Source organism: Podarcis bocagei (genome assembly GCF_964188305.1).
Source record: "Podarcis bocagei genome assembly, chromosome: 8".
In the NCBI taxonomy this organism is placed as follows: domain Eukaryota; kingdom Metazoa; phylum Chordata; class Lepidosauria; order Squamata; family Lacertidae; genus Podarcis; species Podarcis bocagei.
Genome location: NC_138133.1, coordinates 50,055,245 through 50,076,216, shown reverse-complemented (window position 1 = coordinate 50,076,216; position 20,972 = coordinate 50,055,245). Strand labels below are relative to the sequence as shown.

The 20,972-nt window shown below is 41.0% G+C and overlaps 1 protein-coding gene across 2 annotated transcripts in view; it reads right to left on the bottom strand.

Annotated features, from left to right (window-relative positions):
• The window catches only part of MEP1B (meprin A subunit beta), a 35,489-nt gene extending 19,916 nt beyond the window's left edge, over positions 1 to 15,573 (bottom strand). The window contains exons 1-6 of one of the 2 annotated variants that reach the window (XM_081206805.1): positions 12,458 to 15,573; positions 10,873 to 10,891; positions 9,594 to 9,644; positions 9,449 to 9,492; positions 6,436 to 6,514; positions 4,508 to 4,625 (exon numbers count right to left, since the gene is read on the bottom strand). In XM_081206805.1, the coding sequence (XP_081062931.1) occupies positions 4,508 to 4,625; positions 6,436 to 6,514; positions 9,449 to 9,492; positions 9,594 to 9,644; positions 10,873 to 10,891; positions 12,458 to 12,499 (353 nt within the window). In that variant the 5' untranslated portion in view covers positions 12,500 to 15,573. Of the gene's footprint in view, positions 1 to 4,507; positions 4,626 to 6,435; positions 6,515 to 9,448; positions 9,493 to 9,593; positions 9,645 to 10,872; positions 10,892 to 12,283; positions 12,385 to 12,457 lie in introns of those variants that run through there. The other variant, XM_081206804.1, reaches the window with a different exon arrangement.
• Positions 15,574 to 20,972: the final 5,399 nt, after the last annotated feature.

Here is a 20,972-nt window from a genome sequence, read left to right as displayed (position 1 = left end):
TCCCATGCTGGATTGGGTACTGTGCATACAAACCAAAGGAGATGCACACCTGTACTTAGAGAGTTTAGAGAGAGATCTGAAACACCTTCCATTTGCTCTACAAGGCGTGAGTGGTGATGGCATAAATTCCCATTTGCATTGTAAGGCCTTAAGCAGTGTGCATGTCTTTGTTTATGACAATGTATCTAGTAAAGCTTTGGTGTGAAAAGCCTCTTATGAATTTTATATGGTTATATGGTTATAGAATTGGGGGTTTGGTCTAGATGTCATATTTAGGACACCTCAAGGCCTGTGGTTTTACATCTGTAAAATGTGATTCTATAGCAGAAGGAATGACTGAAATGGTCAAACCAGTTCCTTTATTAAGTGAATGGGGCTATCCAAGTCTGTTAAGTTATCTCTTTGCACAACTAAAGAGTTGGTCAAGTATAAGTGTGTTGCTGTAGAAATGACTAGCTAGTGATGTTCCTAGAGGGTAACTAGGAACCAGCCTTGGGTCTAGGAGAACCAGTCTTATCTCATAGTGAGCTAGACTTGGGAAGAGGCTTGACTTGCTCTCTGTGCTGAAAGCATCTAGAAACGGATGCAAAAGCAAAATATGCTGAGGTGCTAATGTTGTGAGCCCTTTCATTTTATGCTTAGCTAGTGTATGTGTGTGAATAACACCACCACAAAGATATTCCAGTGACCTTCATTCAAAGGAAACCAAACCTGAAGTATGTGCTGGCACCCCTTACATCTTTCATAACTTGGAAAACGGGGTGTGTTTAACAATATTGTATGTCTTGAAACTTGAAATTGTATGTCTTGAAATCATTCAGTGATTTGCCAACTCCAGGTTTTGGGAAGGCCTTAAACAAGACGTCTTCAGTGCCTCCTCCTGAAACGAGCCCTTCTCTCTTTGCCACAGTCACTGCTGCCCATTCACTTTCCTTCTTCCTCTGGGCTTAATTTGCATGGCCATCTCTAGAGGAAGAAGGCAAAGTGGGGTCCTCTTGCTCCTATCTCTGGGCAGAAGAACAGGCCATGGCAGCAAAGAGAAGCAGACTTCAGGAGTTGAGAGTGGGGAAGCAACTAAAGATATGGCCCAAGCAGGTATCAGGGAATACTGACTTCTGACATATAAGCCAGGTTCACTGAGTTGTACCCAACCCATTAATTTCAGTGGGTCTACTCTGCATAAGAGTAGCATTAAAATCAACTCAGCATCTGCAGAATGCCTACAATACAGACAGAATGTCCTTTGAATTATGTGCAGAAAGGCTCTGGGATGGAACAGGATGTTGAAACATGGTCACTTTTAGGAGTGTTCCATATGACCAAGCAGTCATACAGTAAGCACACATGGCAACCAACTTTGCATGTCTGCTGTACAGCATCTTCAGTTTTACTATGCAATTCAGAAATGTGAGTGGCTCCAAAGCCCAGAATACACACAAATGAATTGCCATGAGGATCAACCACCATATAGATCAGTGAGCAAATAGGAATGCTGTTCTCCAGGCTTGGTTTCTCTCTCAGAGAGCCAAGGCAGACGGTTTAAATAGATCAGTATGGATCCCGCAGTGTCCTCCAGCAAATACCAAACCATGGTTTTTAAAGACACAGGGAACATTACTCAATCCACCAGGCAAGCTGCTTCTCATAACTTGCTGGCTGTGTGGGCCATCCATTGTAGGAGGAATTTTAAGTAGCCTCCACCCAGCCACTTATTCTTTTTAGCCCTGACTATGCAAAACAATGCAGACATGGATGAAAGGAGAACAACGACAGCTTTTTGGGGTTAAGGGACTGAATACACCTACTGACATTCTCTCAGTGACTTACAAATTTTAAAATAGAAAAATACAATTCAAATAACAAAACAATAGAAACAAAAAGATATTTGAAGTATTCATCCACCACTGATATAAAAAGGGAACTTACCCACCCACTCCCACATATAAGAAGAAGAAGAAGAAGAGTTTGGATTTGATATCCCGCCTTTCACTCCCCTTCAGGAGTCTCAAAGCGGCTAACATTCTCCTTTCCCTTCCTCCCCCACAACAAACACTCTGTGAGGTGAGTGGGGCTGAGAGACTTCACAGAAGTGTGACTGGCCCAAGGTCACCCAGCAGCTGCATGTGGAGGAGCGGAGACACGAACCCGGTTTCCCAGATTACGTGACTACCGCTCTTAACCACTACACCACACTGGCTCTCATATAAATCCTTCCGCACTCAACTAAAAGATGAACACTGAGATGAGCTAAACATCACATCACATCACATCAATTAATATTAACTCCTTGCTTATGAATTTTGTAAAATTAGCTCCTGACTTTATTTGAACTTCAAAACAATAGCCAAACGACCAGCCTCCATATCCTGCAATAACCTTTCAGAAAAACTTACAGGAAGTTCATGATCTTTTATCTCAGCTGATTCAGTTCTCAGAATCTGACAAACTCTGAACTTTGAACTCAAGGCCCAAACTGAAATATATGTTTTATTGCTTTTCACAGTTGAAAAAAAAAAAATGTTTGAAGTTCAGCCAAATCTTAAACATTTTATCACCTTTGATTGGTCAAACGGGTCCTTTAACAAATGGGCATTGAAAACTGTGATTTTGCAAGGCAATGAGAGTGGAATCAGGTTTTCTTTAAAGTATTTCATGCAGCCATTCCTGCAGACTATAAATTCATATTGGTTGGGTAAATAACTTTTATCACCAGTTTATCACTGTTGCTAACAAGCCACCATAAAAAGCAAGAACATACAGCACTTCGTAGAAAACAGAATTCTGGATAAATATTATTTATAAATCTATAAAACAGTCTACTTTTGTTCAGCATTCTGAGCAATGACAAGGAACTTCTGGTTGAAAGGAAGACAAATTCCAAGAGCAGACAAGATGAATAAGCAGCCTCTCAAATGTTAAATATGATCCCAGCAGAAGAAAGAAACATACTGAGACTTAAGAGCTGCCCTGACTCAACACAGATTTCTTCACTGGTTCCCTACTTTTATCCTTTAATGTAATCCGAGCCTAAGGTTTGCAGTATAAATCACAGACGACTCCAGGTGACCTGTTTATTGAGCATTCAACCTAATTTGCTTGCTTACGCAGAGGTTATACTATGACTGTCCTTAATTGGGTATTTCTTCTGCTTTGCTTGCAGGGAGGTTATACAACAATGAGCATCGAAGCTGATTTGCTGTGCACTGCACACTTCCAGTTATTCATTTGTTCATCTCACTTTTAGTGCATTTTCCCATCACACAAACTAACTGTTGTTTTTTCTAACTAGGCTTGCTGCATAAATCCCCTTTAATTGGGCAAACCTAAATTTTCATTATGCACTTGAATCCCTACCACAAAATATTGACAGTCTGGAGGCAACCATATAACTACTTTGAATGGGATGTACAAAATACTCTTATCAGCACAATGCCACAAAGAATGAATGTTGCACCAACGTTCAGGCTCATAAACCCAGAGTCGTGACTCAACCTGACAAATATCTCTATAGATAAGCAAAGTTTTAAAAACTTGGGTCAAATGCAGCACCTATAGGGTTTTGGGTAAGTAAGGGTGGATTTGACTAGGCCAGAAAATCCTGGCATTATAAGGGTTTCGTGATGCTATTGCAAGTCAAAATGTTGGTTAAAATAATGATCAGAGTACAACTGTGTAACGAAAGTTCAGTGGTGGAACAACTGCTTTGCATGCAGAAGGTCGCAAGTACAGTACAATCCCTGGCATCTCCAGGGAAGGATGGGGGAAATCCCATTCTGAGTCCCTGGAAAACCACCAGCTGCCATTGTAGACAACGCTGAGCTAGACAAACCAAGCCCAGGCTAGTTGGTATAAGGCAGCTTCTGGGTTCATCACATTTGTGACATGTGCTTTAATCACAAATCTTCCATACGATGGCGAAGAGGAATGTGTGTCAAAGATAGAAAAATTGCTTGGTTTGTGTTAGCCATTAGGTGGTTGACTTAACTGAAGTATCCATATTAGATGCATCCTTATATCAGAGGGTTCTGAATTGAATACAGGCTCATCCCACTTTGGAGGGCATGCATACCCCGTACCTTTCCCCTTCGGCCTGGGAGGGCTGAGCACCAGCTTCCTCACTTAAGCTCAAGCATGTCTTTACCAGTAATGGCTGGTGTCCACTGGGACTAGGTCGGGCAGAAGGAAGGGAGACCAACAGTAGGTGGAACCAGAGCCATTGAGAGGCAAAACCAACTAATGTTAGTTTTGCCCCCATCCTCCTCCTATCTGTTGAATTCTACAAGGGCAACACTGTAACTGAGGAAGCTGACAAGCCATTCCATCCCCTGGCCTGATCTCTGTAAGAAGGTGGGTGAGGGCCGACTGAGAGGAGATTGGAGTTGGTGGGGCAGTGTCCCATTTGCCCTAATGAGCCAGCCTCCACTGACAGGCACAGATCTCGTATGTGAGACTGTACAGAGACTATGAAAAAGAAAGAAACATTACTTAAAAAGATGATTTCTCTTACCCACTCCCTTTGAAGACAGATATGTAATTTGCTTCGCCTTCCCAGGGTTTGAAATCAATACAGGATTTTAGGCGATACTGTTCAAATGCATTGAGGATCAGCCCCTTTGCATTCATATCTGGAAGAAAAAACAAAGAATTGGTTATCGCTCACCTAAAGGGATGCCCTTTCAGCTAACCCTCCACATAGCAACTGGAAACTCTGCTATTAGTACTAATGAGTATAAATTTGGTAGACTAATATAATTTAAATTGTTCGGAGAATTATTAAAGCCTTTTCAAGTATGCCTTTAGCATAGGAAAGTGGACTATGAATACCTGTTTTAGAAGTAACCCAATTTGCTCTACAAATTTCTCTTTTGCTTCCTTGGACTGTTGATTTGCTACAAGCCTTCAAGTTAAGCAACTAGTTCTATTTTCCAAGCCATTATACTTTGAAATATAGTAGAGCTGTTTTAACACTGAGTTTCTGTTCTTCCTGTAACTGGCTCCGGTCACCAATCTGGCTGCAGCATCTTATAAAGTGATAAGCAACCAGATCTTCACTGTTAATCCCAAATTGGCACTTTTGAGTCTGAGAGAAGGTGCAAAATAATGACATAATTACTTTATTACTACAGACAGGGTAAGTGGAGTTTGTTGTAAATTTGGAAGTTGGGCAATCTTTCGCCTCTATTTCTTTGCATTGCTACCCTCACCCCAAATCTCTGAGCAGCTAAGACACTGCAATTTTCATCAAGGCTTGGTTTCTTTTAGAAGGAGGTCACTAGAAGCTTACTGGTGAGTCATAATATTGGAGTGTAATATTTATACTCCTGTTTGCATACTGGCTGAGCTTAATGAGGCATAGCTTAAACATCCAAGCAGTCAACCCAAACCCACTGCTTGCGCATCAGACCTCTAGGGTCCTGGCCAGAACCCTAAGATGCTTACAGAGCCCAATTTCAACTCTTTGTGTTTCTATGCCTTTGCAAGGCTCTGTTTCAAAGTACAGAGGTACCTCAGGTTAAGAACTTAATTCGTTCTGGAGGTCCATTCTTAACCTGAAGTACCACTTTAGCTAATGGGGCCTCCTGCTGCCGCCATGCGATTTCTGTTCTCATCCTGAAGCAAAGTTCTTAACCTGAGGTACTATTTCTGGGTTAGCGGAGTCTGTAACCTGAAGCATCTGTAACCCAAGGTACCACTGTATGCATTGTCCTGTTGTTCTTGGTCCTCCTCCACGCTATAAGAAAAGAGAATCTGGAGGAGTCATCTCTTCTGACAGATCATAAAAATCTGATAGAAAACTCATAACTGCTTTGCTGACTCATGGCACATTGCTTATAATGAAAGATAGTGGTACCTTGGATTACAAACACTTCGGGTTACAGCTAACCCATAAATAGTACCTCGGGTTAAGAACTTTACCTCAGGATGAAAACAGAAATTGAGCAGCAGTGGCAGTGGGAGGGCCCATTAGCTAAAGTGGTACCTCAGGTTAAGAACAGTTTCAGGTTAAGAACGGACCTCCGGAATGAATTAAGTTCATAACCAGAGGCACAACTGTATAGCATATCTGTCCAAGGTTTGACTAAACCAGATGTATCCTTTACAACTTTTTGGAATTCCTGGCTAGCGCTGTTACCTTCCACATACAGGCCTAGCTGGTTTTATTTACAAGTTGAGCTTGCATTTTTATCAAATGCTGAAGTTTATTTTTTTCCATATTTCTGTATTGAAAGGAGGGGTTTGTAATATACTTTTTAAAATTGTTGGTAAAAATAAAAGCTTAAGAAATTATATCCTATTTGTTCTTATGAAGTACGCCTTTTACCCCAAATCTTAGCAAATATACCACCAAAATTAATATTGAAGAAAAGAACAAATGTTCATACTGAAGGTTGCTTCTGCAACAAGTGATCTCAAGAAATTACGTAACTGCCGTACCTAGGCTGTCCTCAAGGACATATGGAATGGTGTGAGGCCATCGATATTCATTGCCAATAATGGAGTTACGTTCTGGTCTCTGAAAAGGAAGGCAAATACAAGAAATCCAGAGAAAGAAAGCACAAGAGTTGGCACTGTGACTCCTCTGAGTTCAGACTTTTGCTCTTTAGGCACCTGCAGTGTGGTGCATCCAGTTCCTCATTGTTCTTGCACACTGGGATTGGATAATTGGGGCTGGTCTGTTGGAAGTGCCTCAGTGTCGTGGAGTTGCAGCTATATGCAAGACTGAATATTCTGTGCACCCCTGGGATTTCTTTACAAATGTAGACTCAAGACTCAAGCACTGGATGCAACATTTCAGAAAGTTGCACACTCATGTGAAAACACACACACTACCTTCATGTTCCTTATAGCTATTACGAAAAGGTATTCAAATGTGTGCCTTCCGCATGGTGCAATTTCTGTTGTAGTAAAAAACACCTGATCTTACTTAAGTAGTCAAGGGCAAAGCTCACATGGTTTCCCACTGGCAATCCTTGAAATAGTGTATTAGTCATAAGCATAAAATCAGTTTATTTAGATGCTTGATTGTGACATCCCAGAGGTCTTTTCGAAGGCCCTTAACCTCACATCCCACACGTCATCGCTTGATATGCCAAATTAAAGGGGGTTTCATTGCTCTAGTTTTTCTCTGGGACTAGATTCACCCTACAAAGAGTCAACAGCTGCTGCCACATGCTAAGTTGTCAGAGCAGTAGGGCTATTAAGTATTACAAAGGAGGTGTAAGATTTAACTGGGGCACCAAGTCACAGCCATCTTCTAGTATCCCTGCATCAAATTCCCCTGGAGGGTCGTCAGTACTTGCTGTTTACTTGGAAGAGTACCAAAGTAATCACAGGGAGTAAGAAACATTCTAAATTCTCTTGGACCAGATCATACCAGTTAGCTAATAAAAAACTTAGATTTATTAGCACAAAGAACACAGAATTCCAAACAATGAAAGAAAAAGATAGTATGTTTAAATCATAGCTCTTGCCCAAGTTGGTGGAATAGGCAGGCAGGTCTTATCTCGCATGCTGCACAGGATTCATTTTTAGAAGTAATAGCTGGAATTGGGGGAGAGGCTTTATCCACTTGTAGTTGCAACATAGACTCCAGGAAGCATTGCTAGCTAACTCCAGCCAGAGACAGAAGACCATTAAGAAAAGGAATGGGCGTTTGTTTATACAGCCTTCCCTGAAACACTGAGGCAGTGGTATGTCTGCCTGGGCAAAAATCAACAACGGAACCACAATTTAATCTGCTGCATCCTAACTTTCCATGACACTTAAGTACAGGGTTATAACTTTCTTTGGAATCTTCTGACCATACAAGCCTGTTAAATACAGTGGTCTAATCCAGTGTTTCCCAAACGTTTTTGGGCAACGGCACACCTGTTTACCGGAAAAAAAATCTCGCGGCACACCACCATTAAAGCCCCGCCCCGTGACGTCAGCGCGCAGCGTCACGCCGGGAGGGACGCACAAAAGTGAAAGTTTTTTCCCTCCCCCTTGCCGGGGTGGGAGGAGGCAGCAGAGCGAGGGACTGAGGGGCGGCGGCAGCTGAGGCGGCGGCGGCTGCGATAGCGGGCGGAGGAGGGGGCGGCGGCGGGGCTTGAGATCATTGTTGTTGTTATGGCTGCTGCTGCTGCTGCTGCTGCTGCTAGGGGATCCGGGGACGTGAGCAGGCCTGGCCCGACCCGGGTTGAAGGAGGACAAGCCGGCAGCGCGCCAAGTGAGTTCGGTTGCGCGCGACGGCCCCCGCTCCCCCCACCCCCGCCGGATCCTCGCCGCCGCCGCCTCTCGCCCGCCTCCCTCCCACGGCACACCAGCCGATGTCTCACGGCACAGTAGTGTGCCGCGGAACACCGGTTGGGAAACACTGGTCTAATCATTGAATTGAATTGAACTATCAGCATAAGATTAGATGATTCTCAGCCGCAGTCAGAGGGGAAAAGAGACAGACAGAAATCTATTTACATGTCTTTATTTCTGTCATTTCAGCAGTACAGAAAAACGTGTCTGCACTCTCCAGTCTCCAACAGTAGAGAGAAAAAACTCCACCCCTGTACTTCCAGTACAGGTCAGATGACACTCTGAGCTAACATCCGGTGCTCAGAACAGTGAATAGACTGCCCCTTTGTTCCAATAGTACAGTCCCAAACATCAACATCCTGTTTTGCATTCCAGCAACTTGCAGCTCGCTCTTGCATTGGTGCTTTTTCCTGACAATGTACAGGCTGTAAATCACACACACACACACACACACACACACACACACACACACTATAAGATATACTGTAAATCTCTCCCATCCACTGTGGTCTGCATAGGGTTAGCATTTTTGCTTTCAATGTTGTACTGGCATCTATCTCAATGCGGGGGAAATTAAAATGCTAATAATGGTAACCTAATGGCTGAATTGATTATATTCTGTGTCATGCTTCCACATTTTTACAGTACTCTTTCCTCTTTTATTATCTCAGACATTCTATATTAATTCCTCTCCAGACACTTCCAGTTATAGCTTCATAAAGAAAACATTTATAGCTAATAAACAGGGTTAATAGCTCCTCACTCTGATGGAGCTCCTGTAGCCTTAGGCATCACATGGAGGAGGAAGCTCCTGGCTCAACCTCAAGGTCCAACTTTCCCAGCCACTGGACTGAGGTGACCTTTATGCCCATCTCATCCTTCCTTTCAACTGCCTGGTGCTAAAGGTGTAGCAGTCTCCATTGGCAAGGCACCAAAAATAATAAAGTGTGAGGAGTAGAAGGATGGGAAGCTTCAAAGGGGCTGCAGTGAAAGGCGGGCATTACAAAAACAGCCAGGAGCTTCTTCATCAGGAAGCTATGAAGCAAGGGAAGATCTCAGACTAGGGCAAAATCTTATCACCTTTTTACAATAGGGAAGCATGGGCTCATCATCCCCAAGTTAGCAGTCATTTATACTGCTGCTTGTCATTTCAACTCACCTCATCAAGTTTGATATCACCCTCGAACAAGTTCAATCCCAATGCTAAAAAAGAAACCCACAGGTTAGTGCATTTTAATCCATGATCACACACACACACTATTATAAAAGACAATAATAATTAAAACATTAGGCTGGAAAAAAACCTTCATTGATATCAAAGATATCTTGATCTATTCCACTGTCTTCATTTCTTTCTGAAAAACAAAAAGAAAACAGAGATAGTTGTAATTATAGCCACTGTATTTTATCCATTACAACAAGCAGGCTGCAGTCCCTGGCAGGGCATCCCAGCAGGGGCATAGCGGGGTGCAGAGGTCAACGGAACCCACCACGCCATCCCAGTCCTTGCCGCCGCCACCAGAACCTGCCACCGGAGCCAAGCAGGCTGCGCTGCACCACCTGCCCGCCTACGCAGAGGGGAGCCCAGCTGGCCAACACAGCCCTTGGGTCATCCTAGCCTCATAAAGCGGCTCAAGGCTGGCAGGGTGATGTGGGAAGGATGCAGCAGCCATGCACCCTTTGATCCCAGCCTCGCAAAGCAAGGGCGAGACTGGGATTGAAGGCCACATGGCTGTGGCATCCTGCCCACGCCGCCCAGCCAGCCCTGCACTGCCTTACGAGGCTGGGATCCAATCTGAATGATTTGCCCTGTGAATTCAGATCTGATCCTAGCCTCACAAAAAGCAGCACAGGGCTGACAGGGCAGTGTGAGGAGCCAAATGTGCAACACCTCCTAAAACAATGTGCCTGGGGCTATTGCCCTGGTAGCCTCACCACCCCCCTACTATGCCCCTGCATCATAGAGGCCATACTTTTATGTGACTGTCCCTCTCCACAGGTGGAGAGAGAGGTCCTTCCACAGAGGGAGATCAGACCTTGTAAGCCTCTAGTATGAGGTTGCAGAAAGATGCATAGCCAGTGTTTTTTTCCAATAGAGCCCCAATGTCAAAAGGTCAAAAAGGAAGCATGCGGAAGTCATGCTAGGAGAGGTTTTGGATTTGCCAGATCCTAATTTTTTCTGTTCCCCCAACACAACTCTGGAACCAGGGACAAACCACACCAGTCCTGGAACTGATGTAGCCCCTCCACGGTGATAAATGGAAGGGCAAAAGTTGTTCAGAAGGAAAGCTCCTGGAACTGGGGTGCAGGGAGGGCAGAGGAAGAAAACAGACCCCACCTTCCATCTGGTCAGTGCACACCTTTGGTTCTCCCCACCTCTGTATTGTTCTAGAAGCATACCTATTCAGAGGCAAGTTCCACTCAACTCAATGGTACTTAATTTCCAAGTAAATACGCTTAGGATTAGAATGTCAATCTGATAACCATAATTATAAATCAGCTTTTGAGTCTGCTGTGTTCATGAGCAGCTGCTTTTGTTGCCCCTATTTTGTCACAATTAGTAAGATACAAAATAGAACTCACCCTGTAGTTCTTGAACAGGCTAGAATAAAAGAAAGGAGGAAACAGTCAGGTGTGCAATCTGTTCTTTGCAGATTACAGGTGATACCTAATGGCAAGTGCAGCCATTCTATCAGCCAAATTCATCTGGCAAGTTTTGCATCAAAAGTTTAAAGTCAGATTCAATGCAATATTATACACCTATGATTTTCTGTGCATATATGAAAACATGTTCTACCTGAGACATGGGACTAAACCCCGTTTCTTGCTATATTTTAAAAATCTTGGTTAACCGTTGCTTTCTCTTGTTAATATATTTATATACTGTGGTGATAATATTCCTGCTGGTGTGCTTAGCAATTGCATGGAGCTGGGATTAAATTCCCTAATACTCATTCTATCACAGAACAGTTAAAGAGAATTTCTTTTTCCATAATCCTACAATTTCACAACTGGAAAGGAAGAGGAACTAGTGTTGTACCAAACAAGAGAATGGTGTGCATATGGAGGTGCAAAAAAAGACACAGCATCATTTCCCAGGCCTCAGCTCAAGAAAATCACTAGAGCTTGGATTAGGTGTTTAAACAAAATTAATTATTGGTCAGTAGGATACTGGGATATTACACATAACCTAGCATATATGAAAATACTGGATCATTAAAATATATTCATTACCCACACTTCATAATAAGGATATTAAAATAGCTGGTGTGCCGTTTGTCTATCATGTTGTTTTATAGATACAACACTGTGGTTTATACTAGCCTCTTGTACCATACAGTTTAGCTAGTTTGTTATATTAGAACACATACCATTATAATAAGTGAGAGGATACAAGTAGAAATAACACTATGGTACAAATGTTATTTCAGATATTTATTCATTAACAACTTATAACAATGCAAGCTTGTTGTTCTTTTTTGTATTTGTATAATTACACTTTGAAAACTTTTAAAATTGTTTTAGCTTTTGGTATATAAAACAACTACTCTAAAATAGGGGACAGAACACACAGAGACAGAGGCTACATTTACTGTGATGGGAACCAACATAACCTGCCCCTAGGCTCATGCACGTCCCCTTTCTTTTCTGGCATAGATAAAATTAACCACAGTTTAGGTTAAGCTACAATGCTAAACTGTTGTGTAAGTTGGAAGCAAAAGCTTCTGATCTCATCCTTGTGGCTGCACCAGAAGTGAAGGGAGGGAGAAGCATGCAATCTTGGGCAGAAGTTAACTCCAAAAGAGTGATTTTTGTCAGAACCACAGCCAAGGAGGAAATGATTAAACTCTCTCCCCACTGCAACCCCAATAATTATGACCCCTGGCCCCGATTTACAGAAACTATTGGCATTTTTAAAAAATATGCACATTAAATACAAATGTGCTAATTCACTTAATCCTTAAGAATTAAAGTATGCTTTTTATTGTCTTACCAGACAGCAAACTATCTGCAAAATAACCCCGCTCAGAAGCACATAAAATAGCCACAAATCCATGATGTACAACTTCAGTAAGAGCTGTAATCTTTTATTTTTTGTGCATTTATATCTAGAGTGCCATCATAAATGAAAACTTTGACCTTTGTATTGCAGGTGTTTGATATATACCTCTTGACAGAATGAAGCAAGAGGGCATTTCAGCTTTTTCATCGAACATCAGTGCCAGAATAAAATGACTGTTGATTGGTCTTCTTCTACCTTTATATACTTCTCATTGGATAAAGATGGTGGAAGTAACCAAATGCGATGCCTCAAACGAGGTATCTTCATGATGAACCTAGACAAAGACTCAGTTATTTGCACAGCCACATTCAGCTTAAGTTTGGGGGGGGGGACCCAGAACATTTAGGGGAAGGAGAGCAGGGATCATTCCATTTGGGAAGCTGAAATGCTTACGCTGACAGAATTTTGGACACAGTACATTTAATTTCTCCCCTCCTCAAAATCTCTCTGGTTACCTTGATCAGCCTAGTTCCAGGATCCTATATATCAGATCCATGACCTCTATAGGTCCAAACCAATGGCATTGATCATCACTGCTAATCTTTGTAGAAGTGAAGATCTTTATTTAGAAGCCAATCTTAAAATCCTTCATCAGATTTTGTCTGTGTTGCCTACATTTCCCTTCAATTACTGTTATGGGAACGCCTTGGTCAGGATCACACTGCAATCGACTCCACCCCTATCAGTACTATTACGTGATGGATTATCCAGATAGCGTTATGGGTTAACTATTCATCAAGCTTGATGATTTTTCAGTGGTGACCCTCTTTTTCATTAACTCCACTGAAATAAATCTGTTTCCTGGCAATGACTAGAAGAGGAGCTCACATTAGCCCTAGCCTGGAGCATCTCCCAGGAAGGGAAGAGAACCCTTGCCGTTATGGCTATCGTAAGACTTGCAAAATGGAAACTGCCAATCCTACCTTGTCTCCTGAGTAAACAAAGTGGGCACAGCATCCAAAGCTGTACTCACGCTTAGGTATGAGAAACACAGATTATGTCTAGCATAAGAGGGCCCATCTCATTACAAAGGCATACATCTTCAATGCCAGCTTTTGGACCTTTCAAAGTGCGACTTTCAAATGATGTTTGTGTTTTGGTTGTCATATTGTTTCAGAAAGCATGAATTAGGGTAGGTTGGCTTTGAAACGGAAACTGAATGAAATTGCTCCCCCATCCCTACTCTCAGGTAAGTGTATATATAGGATTGCAACCTTAATGTGTGTGATGAAGTAGCAGGCTGCTATGTTAGAGAGAAAAGTAAATGCTAAAAAAATATATCTATAGATGAAATAGCCCACAAAGAACAGAATAAATTCTAGTTGCCAAGCAGATAACATGAATGAAATTATTGCTTATACTGTAATAATTTACTACCTATGTTGTACTTCTCCCTTACTCAAAAGCCAATTGTTCATTCTTTACCTCTCTCTCCCAGCAGCTATGAAGTGAGTTCAGCATGGTTATTTTGAAAGAAAAACACTCAGCTCTCAACTTGTACTTTTCTGTATTGGTTTTTTTAAACAGTAGAAGCCACATAATTCGGTAGAAAAACTTACAAGGGCAATCAATAACCTTCTCCAATCAACTTCTCCCATATTAACAAGAGAAAGCCACCAGATTCAGAGAACTAGTAAATGGGATCATAAAACTGAAAATGGAATTATAGGCACATGTAATCCATGCAATCAGTCTAATGCACATAGCTAGACTTCTGCTCATAAAACCAGTCGAATGAAATGGAATTAAATACAAAAACTGCAAACTGCATCAGTGCATTTTTTTTATATTAGTCATTGCCATATATTGCAGATTGCCTGCTTTCTTGGATATAAGCTGCTTTGTAGTATGCACAAAAGGTTAAAGTGAAGTTTTAGCATTACTTCCTTTTCCCGCAGGCAATTTTGCACTGCTCCTTGGAACGTGGGGGGGCCTGGACTAAACGAAGCACACCTTCCCAGACCTTCAGAAAGCTGTGCTGTGGCAGAGCTGTCAGGGGCAGACTTTGGTCTTTCAAATTTCAGCAATGCCCTGTGCGAGGACAAAATTCAGCCCAACACACACACACACACACACACACACACACACACACCGCCTCTCACCTTCCATTCTGCTCAATTCCCGACATCATAGTTGCGATCCCTTGCAGCATCCCAAAGGCTTGGCACCCAGTGTGGCAGAACCAGCCATGCTGCCCTAAATTCATCTCTGGAGCAGTTTCTAGGAGTATCACAGTGCTTAGCATTAGACTGGTGAGGGAAAAGGTTTGTACTCACTATAACAGGCTGATTCTTGCCCTCATCATCTGGTAGACCTTTGTTACAACAGTTTTGATGGGAGAATTCCCCAAACGACTCAGGTTACTGGCCATTTCATTCCCATAAAAAGTTCCAAGTCAATGTTGAAAAACTGGAAAGGCTGGGGGAGGGGGAATAGCCAGGGGGCAATCTAGTTATGTATCCATAGTGGTGTGCCCGCATATGTGCAAGAGAGAAAGAAAATTAAGTCTAAACACAATACATAGCTTTACACTATTGATATTGTTGTGTTGACACAGATATAGCAGCGTGCCTTACCAAGATGAACAAGACAGGAGTCTTGCTAAGTTGCCTGTAAGTTGCAATGTGCCAACATAGAGTGATTGTTGGTTGTATTTCTAGAACATTGGGTTGGAGAGCTTGCCTATGGGCATGCCTTGAATCTTCCTGGTTCTGTCACATACAATTATTTTGTTTCTGGATATGGTGGCTGTTTCCTGCGGAACATTTGTGCAGCTTCTATGATCATGCCAAAGGTTGTTAAGAAAGCCTAAAAACACTAAAAGGGAAATTCCGTTTATCAGAGATGCGTTAAAATCCAGTTTACTGCAGTCTTATCCTGCATAGAAAAAACTAGCAATGTTTGTTGCCTCAACGTCTACCACTAGGACTGGGAGTGTTCCCTGTTTGAAAATCCTGCAGTTGCTCCCAGTCACTGTACACAATATTGAGCTAGATGGATCAATGGCATAGTGTATGGGGCTTCAAACGTTCCTTCTTTTCTATATACTGTGAACACTCTTGGAAAACACATTTCATTTGCAGTACTGTCATGCAGATATATTCACAAGCTGTACAAGACACACATTTGACTGAAAAATGTGCAAATTAAAAAACACCACAAAACCAGAACAAACACTTGTGGAATGAATGTAGAGGACAAAAACATTTTCAGAATGATTTTTTTAAAATCGCATCTTAGAGCAATGTCTTTCAAAAGTGCTTGGTGCCCCCTAGTGATTGAATCATATTATTTTTAGGGAAGTTAGAAAAAGAAAAGTCAATACTGTACCATTCAACTGCTGAGAATCAAACTTTTACATGTGATGTTCAGAAGAAAACCAAGGATGGTACTCAACAAGTTTGACTCAGAATAGACCCATTGAAATTAATGACTAAGTTAGTGCCATTAATTTCAATGGACCTACTCTGAGTAAAACTTGGAGTACCACGTGTCAAATTACCAAACCTCTCAATCCCTTGGCAGCATTGCATTTATAAAGTAACCAAAGATGTTTTAAGTAGTGATCATTTCCAGAAAAAATATACAGCCAAAAAGCCAGGGAGAAAAAGTATGACCTTTGTGGAGAAAAGTTTTTGACCTCTACTTCTGTTCCACAAGTGTCTGTTCTGGTGAGTGAAACCACACATCGCCTTCCACAACCTACCCAAAGGAAGCAAAAGCCTGAGCTAACCCAGGTTCAGTCAACAATGAGTGGCACCTGGCTCAGGAAAGGCCCGCGGAGAGGCCTAAATTTTAAAGCCACAACAGTGCTAAAACACAAAAAGGTAGATTTATTCTTGCTAATGGCAAAACTAAACTGACAATTGGCTCCATATATGCCCGAAACACAAAACTACTACAGTTCATCCAGGAAACACTAAACAAATTCCTTCTCCAAAGGGTAAGCAATCCTAGGAGGTAACCTCAACCTCAACAGGGGAGGCATCCCTAAAAGACATCCATCCTACAACCCCCTGGGCAACCTTCCTCAGAGGGAAACCCCAAACAATTAGAGACACTGACCAACTACTCACCAGAGGAGCCTGCATAAAGGAGAGGGCATCTCTTAAAAAGCAAACCTCCTCAAAAATTGGTAAATTACAACAAGACATTACAACCCTCTCATCGCACTACAAACAAGCAGGAGCAAAAAACCAAAACAAAAAACTCAACTCCTTAAACTCATAGAAAAAGAACAAAAATTGACTCTCTAGAAATCAATAGAACAATGATTCATATCTTATGCTCTAAACAATGATTTTACGAATATGGAGGAAAGAACTCCAGACTATTAGAAAATAGATGCAAGGGGGAAATCACTCAAAACAATAATACACTGTCACTAAAAAAGACGGTAACGTAACATCCTCCACTAAAGAAGTAATATTGCCCCCCAATACCTCTCACTAGCAAGGAAATGTAATAAGCAAATAGAAAAAGAACCTACCCAGTTGACACTGACACAAAACCTCACACGTACACTATATAAAAGAATATAAGCCTCACCACACCACCCTCTCCCACTTTCTTCCCCAACCTTATATACAGTATCAGCACTAATGTATCACAACAAATGTAAGTGATTTGCAAGAAAGACTGTATAACCTGAAAAAAGAGACAAGGCATGTACTAAACCAAGAAAATCTTTAATAAAAACAAAAACTAACAAACAAACAAAAGGTTGCCTCTAGAAGAGTGCTACACATAAAAGATGATTTTGGCATTTTTCAGTACAAAGAAAAAGACAAATGTGGATTATTTAATAAATTTTATTCAGAATTACACAGCTCACCATCAACGTCTGTGTTTGCTATCAATGACTATTTAGATAAACTTCATTAACACAGTTAGAAATGGATCATATGCAGTCTTTGAATAAATCTATTAAAGGAAGTGCAAATGGCTATTAAAAAACTATGAGGATACAAAGCACTGGAGGCTGGCAGTTTTACAGAAACGTTCTATAAACATTTTAGAAATGAACTGTCTCCCCATCTAGCCAAGTTGTTTAATGAAGTTCTTTTGGCGGAACTTCCACCGTATTACTGGCATCAATCTAAAATAACAGTACTACCAAAAGCTAGAAGAAACCTTGACCTAGAGGAATTGTAGCATCCAATTAGCCCTGTTATACCAAGAAGCTAAGATGTATACAGCCATTTTAGCAAACAGATTAAATGTGTTCATTACAAATTTTATCTCCCCAGACCAGGTAGGCTTTCTGTATCGCTGGCATAGTGGATCCAGTAAGACACCTATTGAATGTCATTTATTATAGTAAAAAGAAAGGTAAGTCACGTGCAATAATCTCATGGGATTTTTACAAGGTCTTTGACAGGCTGAGTTGGTCATTTTTAAATCACTGGTGTATAGACTTAACATGAGAGTGGTTTATTAACTCGACTTTTGAAGTATACAAACATTCCTTTGCTACAGTCTTATGTAATGGTCTCAACTCAGAAACCTCTAAAAAGAGTAAAACAAGATTGTCCTTTGTCTCTGCTTTTATTTGCCTTGTCTATTGAACCACTGGCAACAGTCATTAGAAACAATGTGAATATAGAAAGTGAAAAAATTTAAAGTAAAATGCATACTAACCTTTTTGCAGATGGCATAGCTTTCGTATTATCAAAACCGGAATTGGCAATACCTGAAGTTATTAAAGAACTGAATAATTCTGAAACCAAATCTGAAATTATGTTTATTGTGGTCTTACCAGTCTCAAACTTTCATACAAAGCATTGAGGGTTTTACAATCTGTCCTCAAAAGCTGAAATATCTGGGAATATTTATATCAAAATTCTTGCACTCTTTAAGGAAAGCAAATTTTGAGTCTTTGTTATCTCAAGTTAGACAGGAACTGAAATCCTGGAAAAGTCTAAACCTTTCTTGCTTGAGCCACATTGTGGCTATGAATATGTTGATCCTTCTGAAGTTTTTCTGCCTATTTCAGGTCCTGCCAATAACTATAATGCCTAACAATTTACAATCTGGCAAAGATAAATTTAAAATCTGGTCTGGGAGTGCGCCACTTGCTTATATACTATAAGGCATTCCAAGTCTTGGTGTCTTTGATTCAAGATCCAGGAGGAAAACAGTGGCTATAGAATTGGAAGATCCTAAATTTGGGGCATGTTTATCAGTTTTGGGTTTTGGTATTTAAAAAATTGATTTTAATATACAAAATGGACCTACAACCTTCCCCTCAACTTGCTTTACTTGGAATAAAGACCATGTCTACTCCACCAGTCGCTCATAAATAACTCTTAATGTTCTTCCTCTCAGCGGAAATAGGTGCTCCGAGCATGGACAATAGCCCTGGATGAAAAGCTGATGTGCCAGATTCATGCAACCAAAGGGAATTCTAGCCCCTTTCTTTCCTGTGTGTGACAACCATTTCTGGAGTATATGCATCAAGATTATATTTATACCCACACATACACACTGAGATTGCATGGTAATATGTGGAAAGATTTTTTTGGAGTGTACTGTAAGAATCTGAGTTGATATTTTTAAGCAATATGGTTTGTGTGTTGTGAATATGTTGTTTTATGTGTGATGTGAAAAATGAAAATTAATTTAAAAAGGGGGGGGCTAACGTGATCGCACTCTGCTAGACACTCAGAACTGACCTCTGTTCTCCAGAGGCAGCCTGACCAGCACAGAATAGAGTAGAACTATTACCACAAATGACTTGCTTTTGTTAAAGCAACCTAATATTGCATTAGGCTACAGAGACAAGAGGCAACAATGACATGGTACTGAGGGAATCTGCTCATTCCTAATTATACCAATAGTGCAACTACTACCTAGTGTCTAATACCCTTTATGGGCAAGGTGCTTCAGGACTGTGGCAATGTAGATGTAGACACTCTAGGAAGAAAGCTATTAACTGCCCCCACTCCAATAAGGGTTCAGGATGTTTTTTAACACAAAATCAGCCTTGGTTGTTCTTATGAATAATATTTCCCAGAGGAGAGATGGGGAGTGCAACTTTGTTGCTCTTGCTTATCTCTCTGCAGCTTTGATACCACTGACCATGGTACCTTCTGTGAGTTGGATGTTGAAGGAACTTCTCTATGGTGGTTCCACTCCTATTTGTAGGGCCAGTCTCAGATAATAGTACTGAGGGACTATGTATCAGTACCCTTGTGATTTAGTTGTGGGGTACTGCACAACACTATTTTATCCCCAATGTTATTAAACATCTATATGAAGCCAACAGAAGCAGTCATCAGGAGACTTGGGGCAGTGTCATCAATGTGCTGATGACGCCCAGCTCTTTGTTAATTCTCAGTCAAGAGGGCATGCACAAGATGAAGCAGTGCCTGGAATCAGGGTGGGTAGGATATGGACCAAAAAAGTGAAGCTGAATTTTGCTAAGACAAGGGTGCTCTGGATGACCAATTCCCATGCCTGAGAATTTGGGACTTGCCTGTTCTGGATTGGATTGCACTCTAAAGGAACATGCAGAGAGTTTAGGAGTATTTATGGAACAATCTTTGTCCAATGAGGCCCGCGTGGCCTCCATGGCAGAGAGCCTACCATCAGCTTTGGGTGGAATGTCAACTGCACCCTTTCCTAGACAAGGATTGTTTAGGCACTGAGACTCATGAAGTGGTAACCCCATGTTTAGAGTGTTCAAATGTAAAATGGCTTTTGAAGATGCACAGGTATTCCCATGGTTTCCAGGACTAGGCTTTGAAACAAGTGTTCAGTAGATAATTTAACAGAAAGCTCATATCTAAAATCAGATTAAGCTGGTATTGGCCCAAGACCAATTTCCCCCTAAAACAGCACTTCCAATAAAATACCTCTTTATTTCTTACCATAAAACTTCCTTAGTCAGTCAGTATTTTCAACATACTTGCAGCTCATTATTCTGACTTTTTTATCCCAAATTTTGTTAAAGAACTGGAAAAAGTTTTTATAAACTTTCTCAAGTGAATAATGATACAATCCAAAAAAGCAGTAAGTAACCAATCTCTGAATAAAATAAATTAAACCTATCAATTTAAGATAGGCTACTTTACAAGTAAGTGGCTGGTGTCTAGAAAATGGCCAAGTAGTAAGTATGCCATAGCTAGGAAGCCTCCAGATTGTGGCTACTTAAGAGATTCTTGACAGCATTGAGAAAACCCCTGTGTGCATGTTCTTTTATGTAAACACTAGCTGGGGCTAAAATAGTATTGGGCTAGAAATTATTGGGGGGTTTGTTAGCTTTTAACATAGATTTAGTAAGCATAGAAAAAAAGTTATTTAACTCATCCAAAAAAGAATAAAAAACACCACCCTGTCCTTACTATCTGTATGTCAATACTTTGTCCCAGTGCAATTTTTCTCTCTATAGTGTAACAATTCTTTTAAAATAATAAAACAAATGATGCAAAATGGCTCTTAATAGCTTTATCTCAAAGACAGTAACGTTTTTGCCAGATATCTGAAATATTTCTAATATTATGTGGAGGAAAAAACACCCCATATTAAAGTATTATAATATAACATGCTTTTTTGTTAGTTTAAATAAAAAGCATTTTAAAATAAATTCAAGGGAAAGTAATACTGCTATACAGTTAAA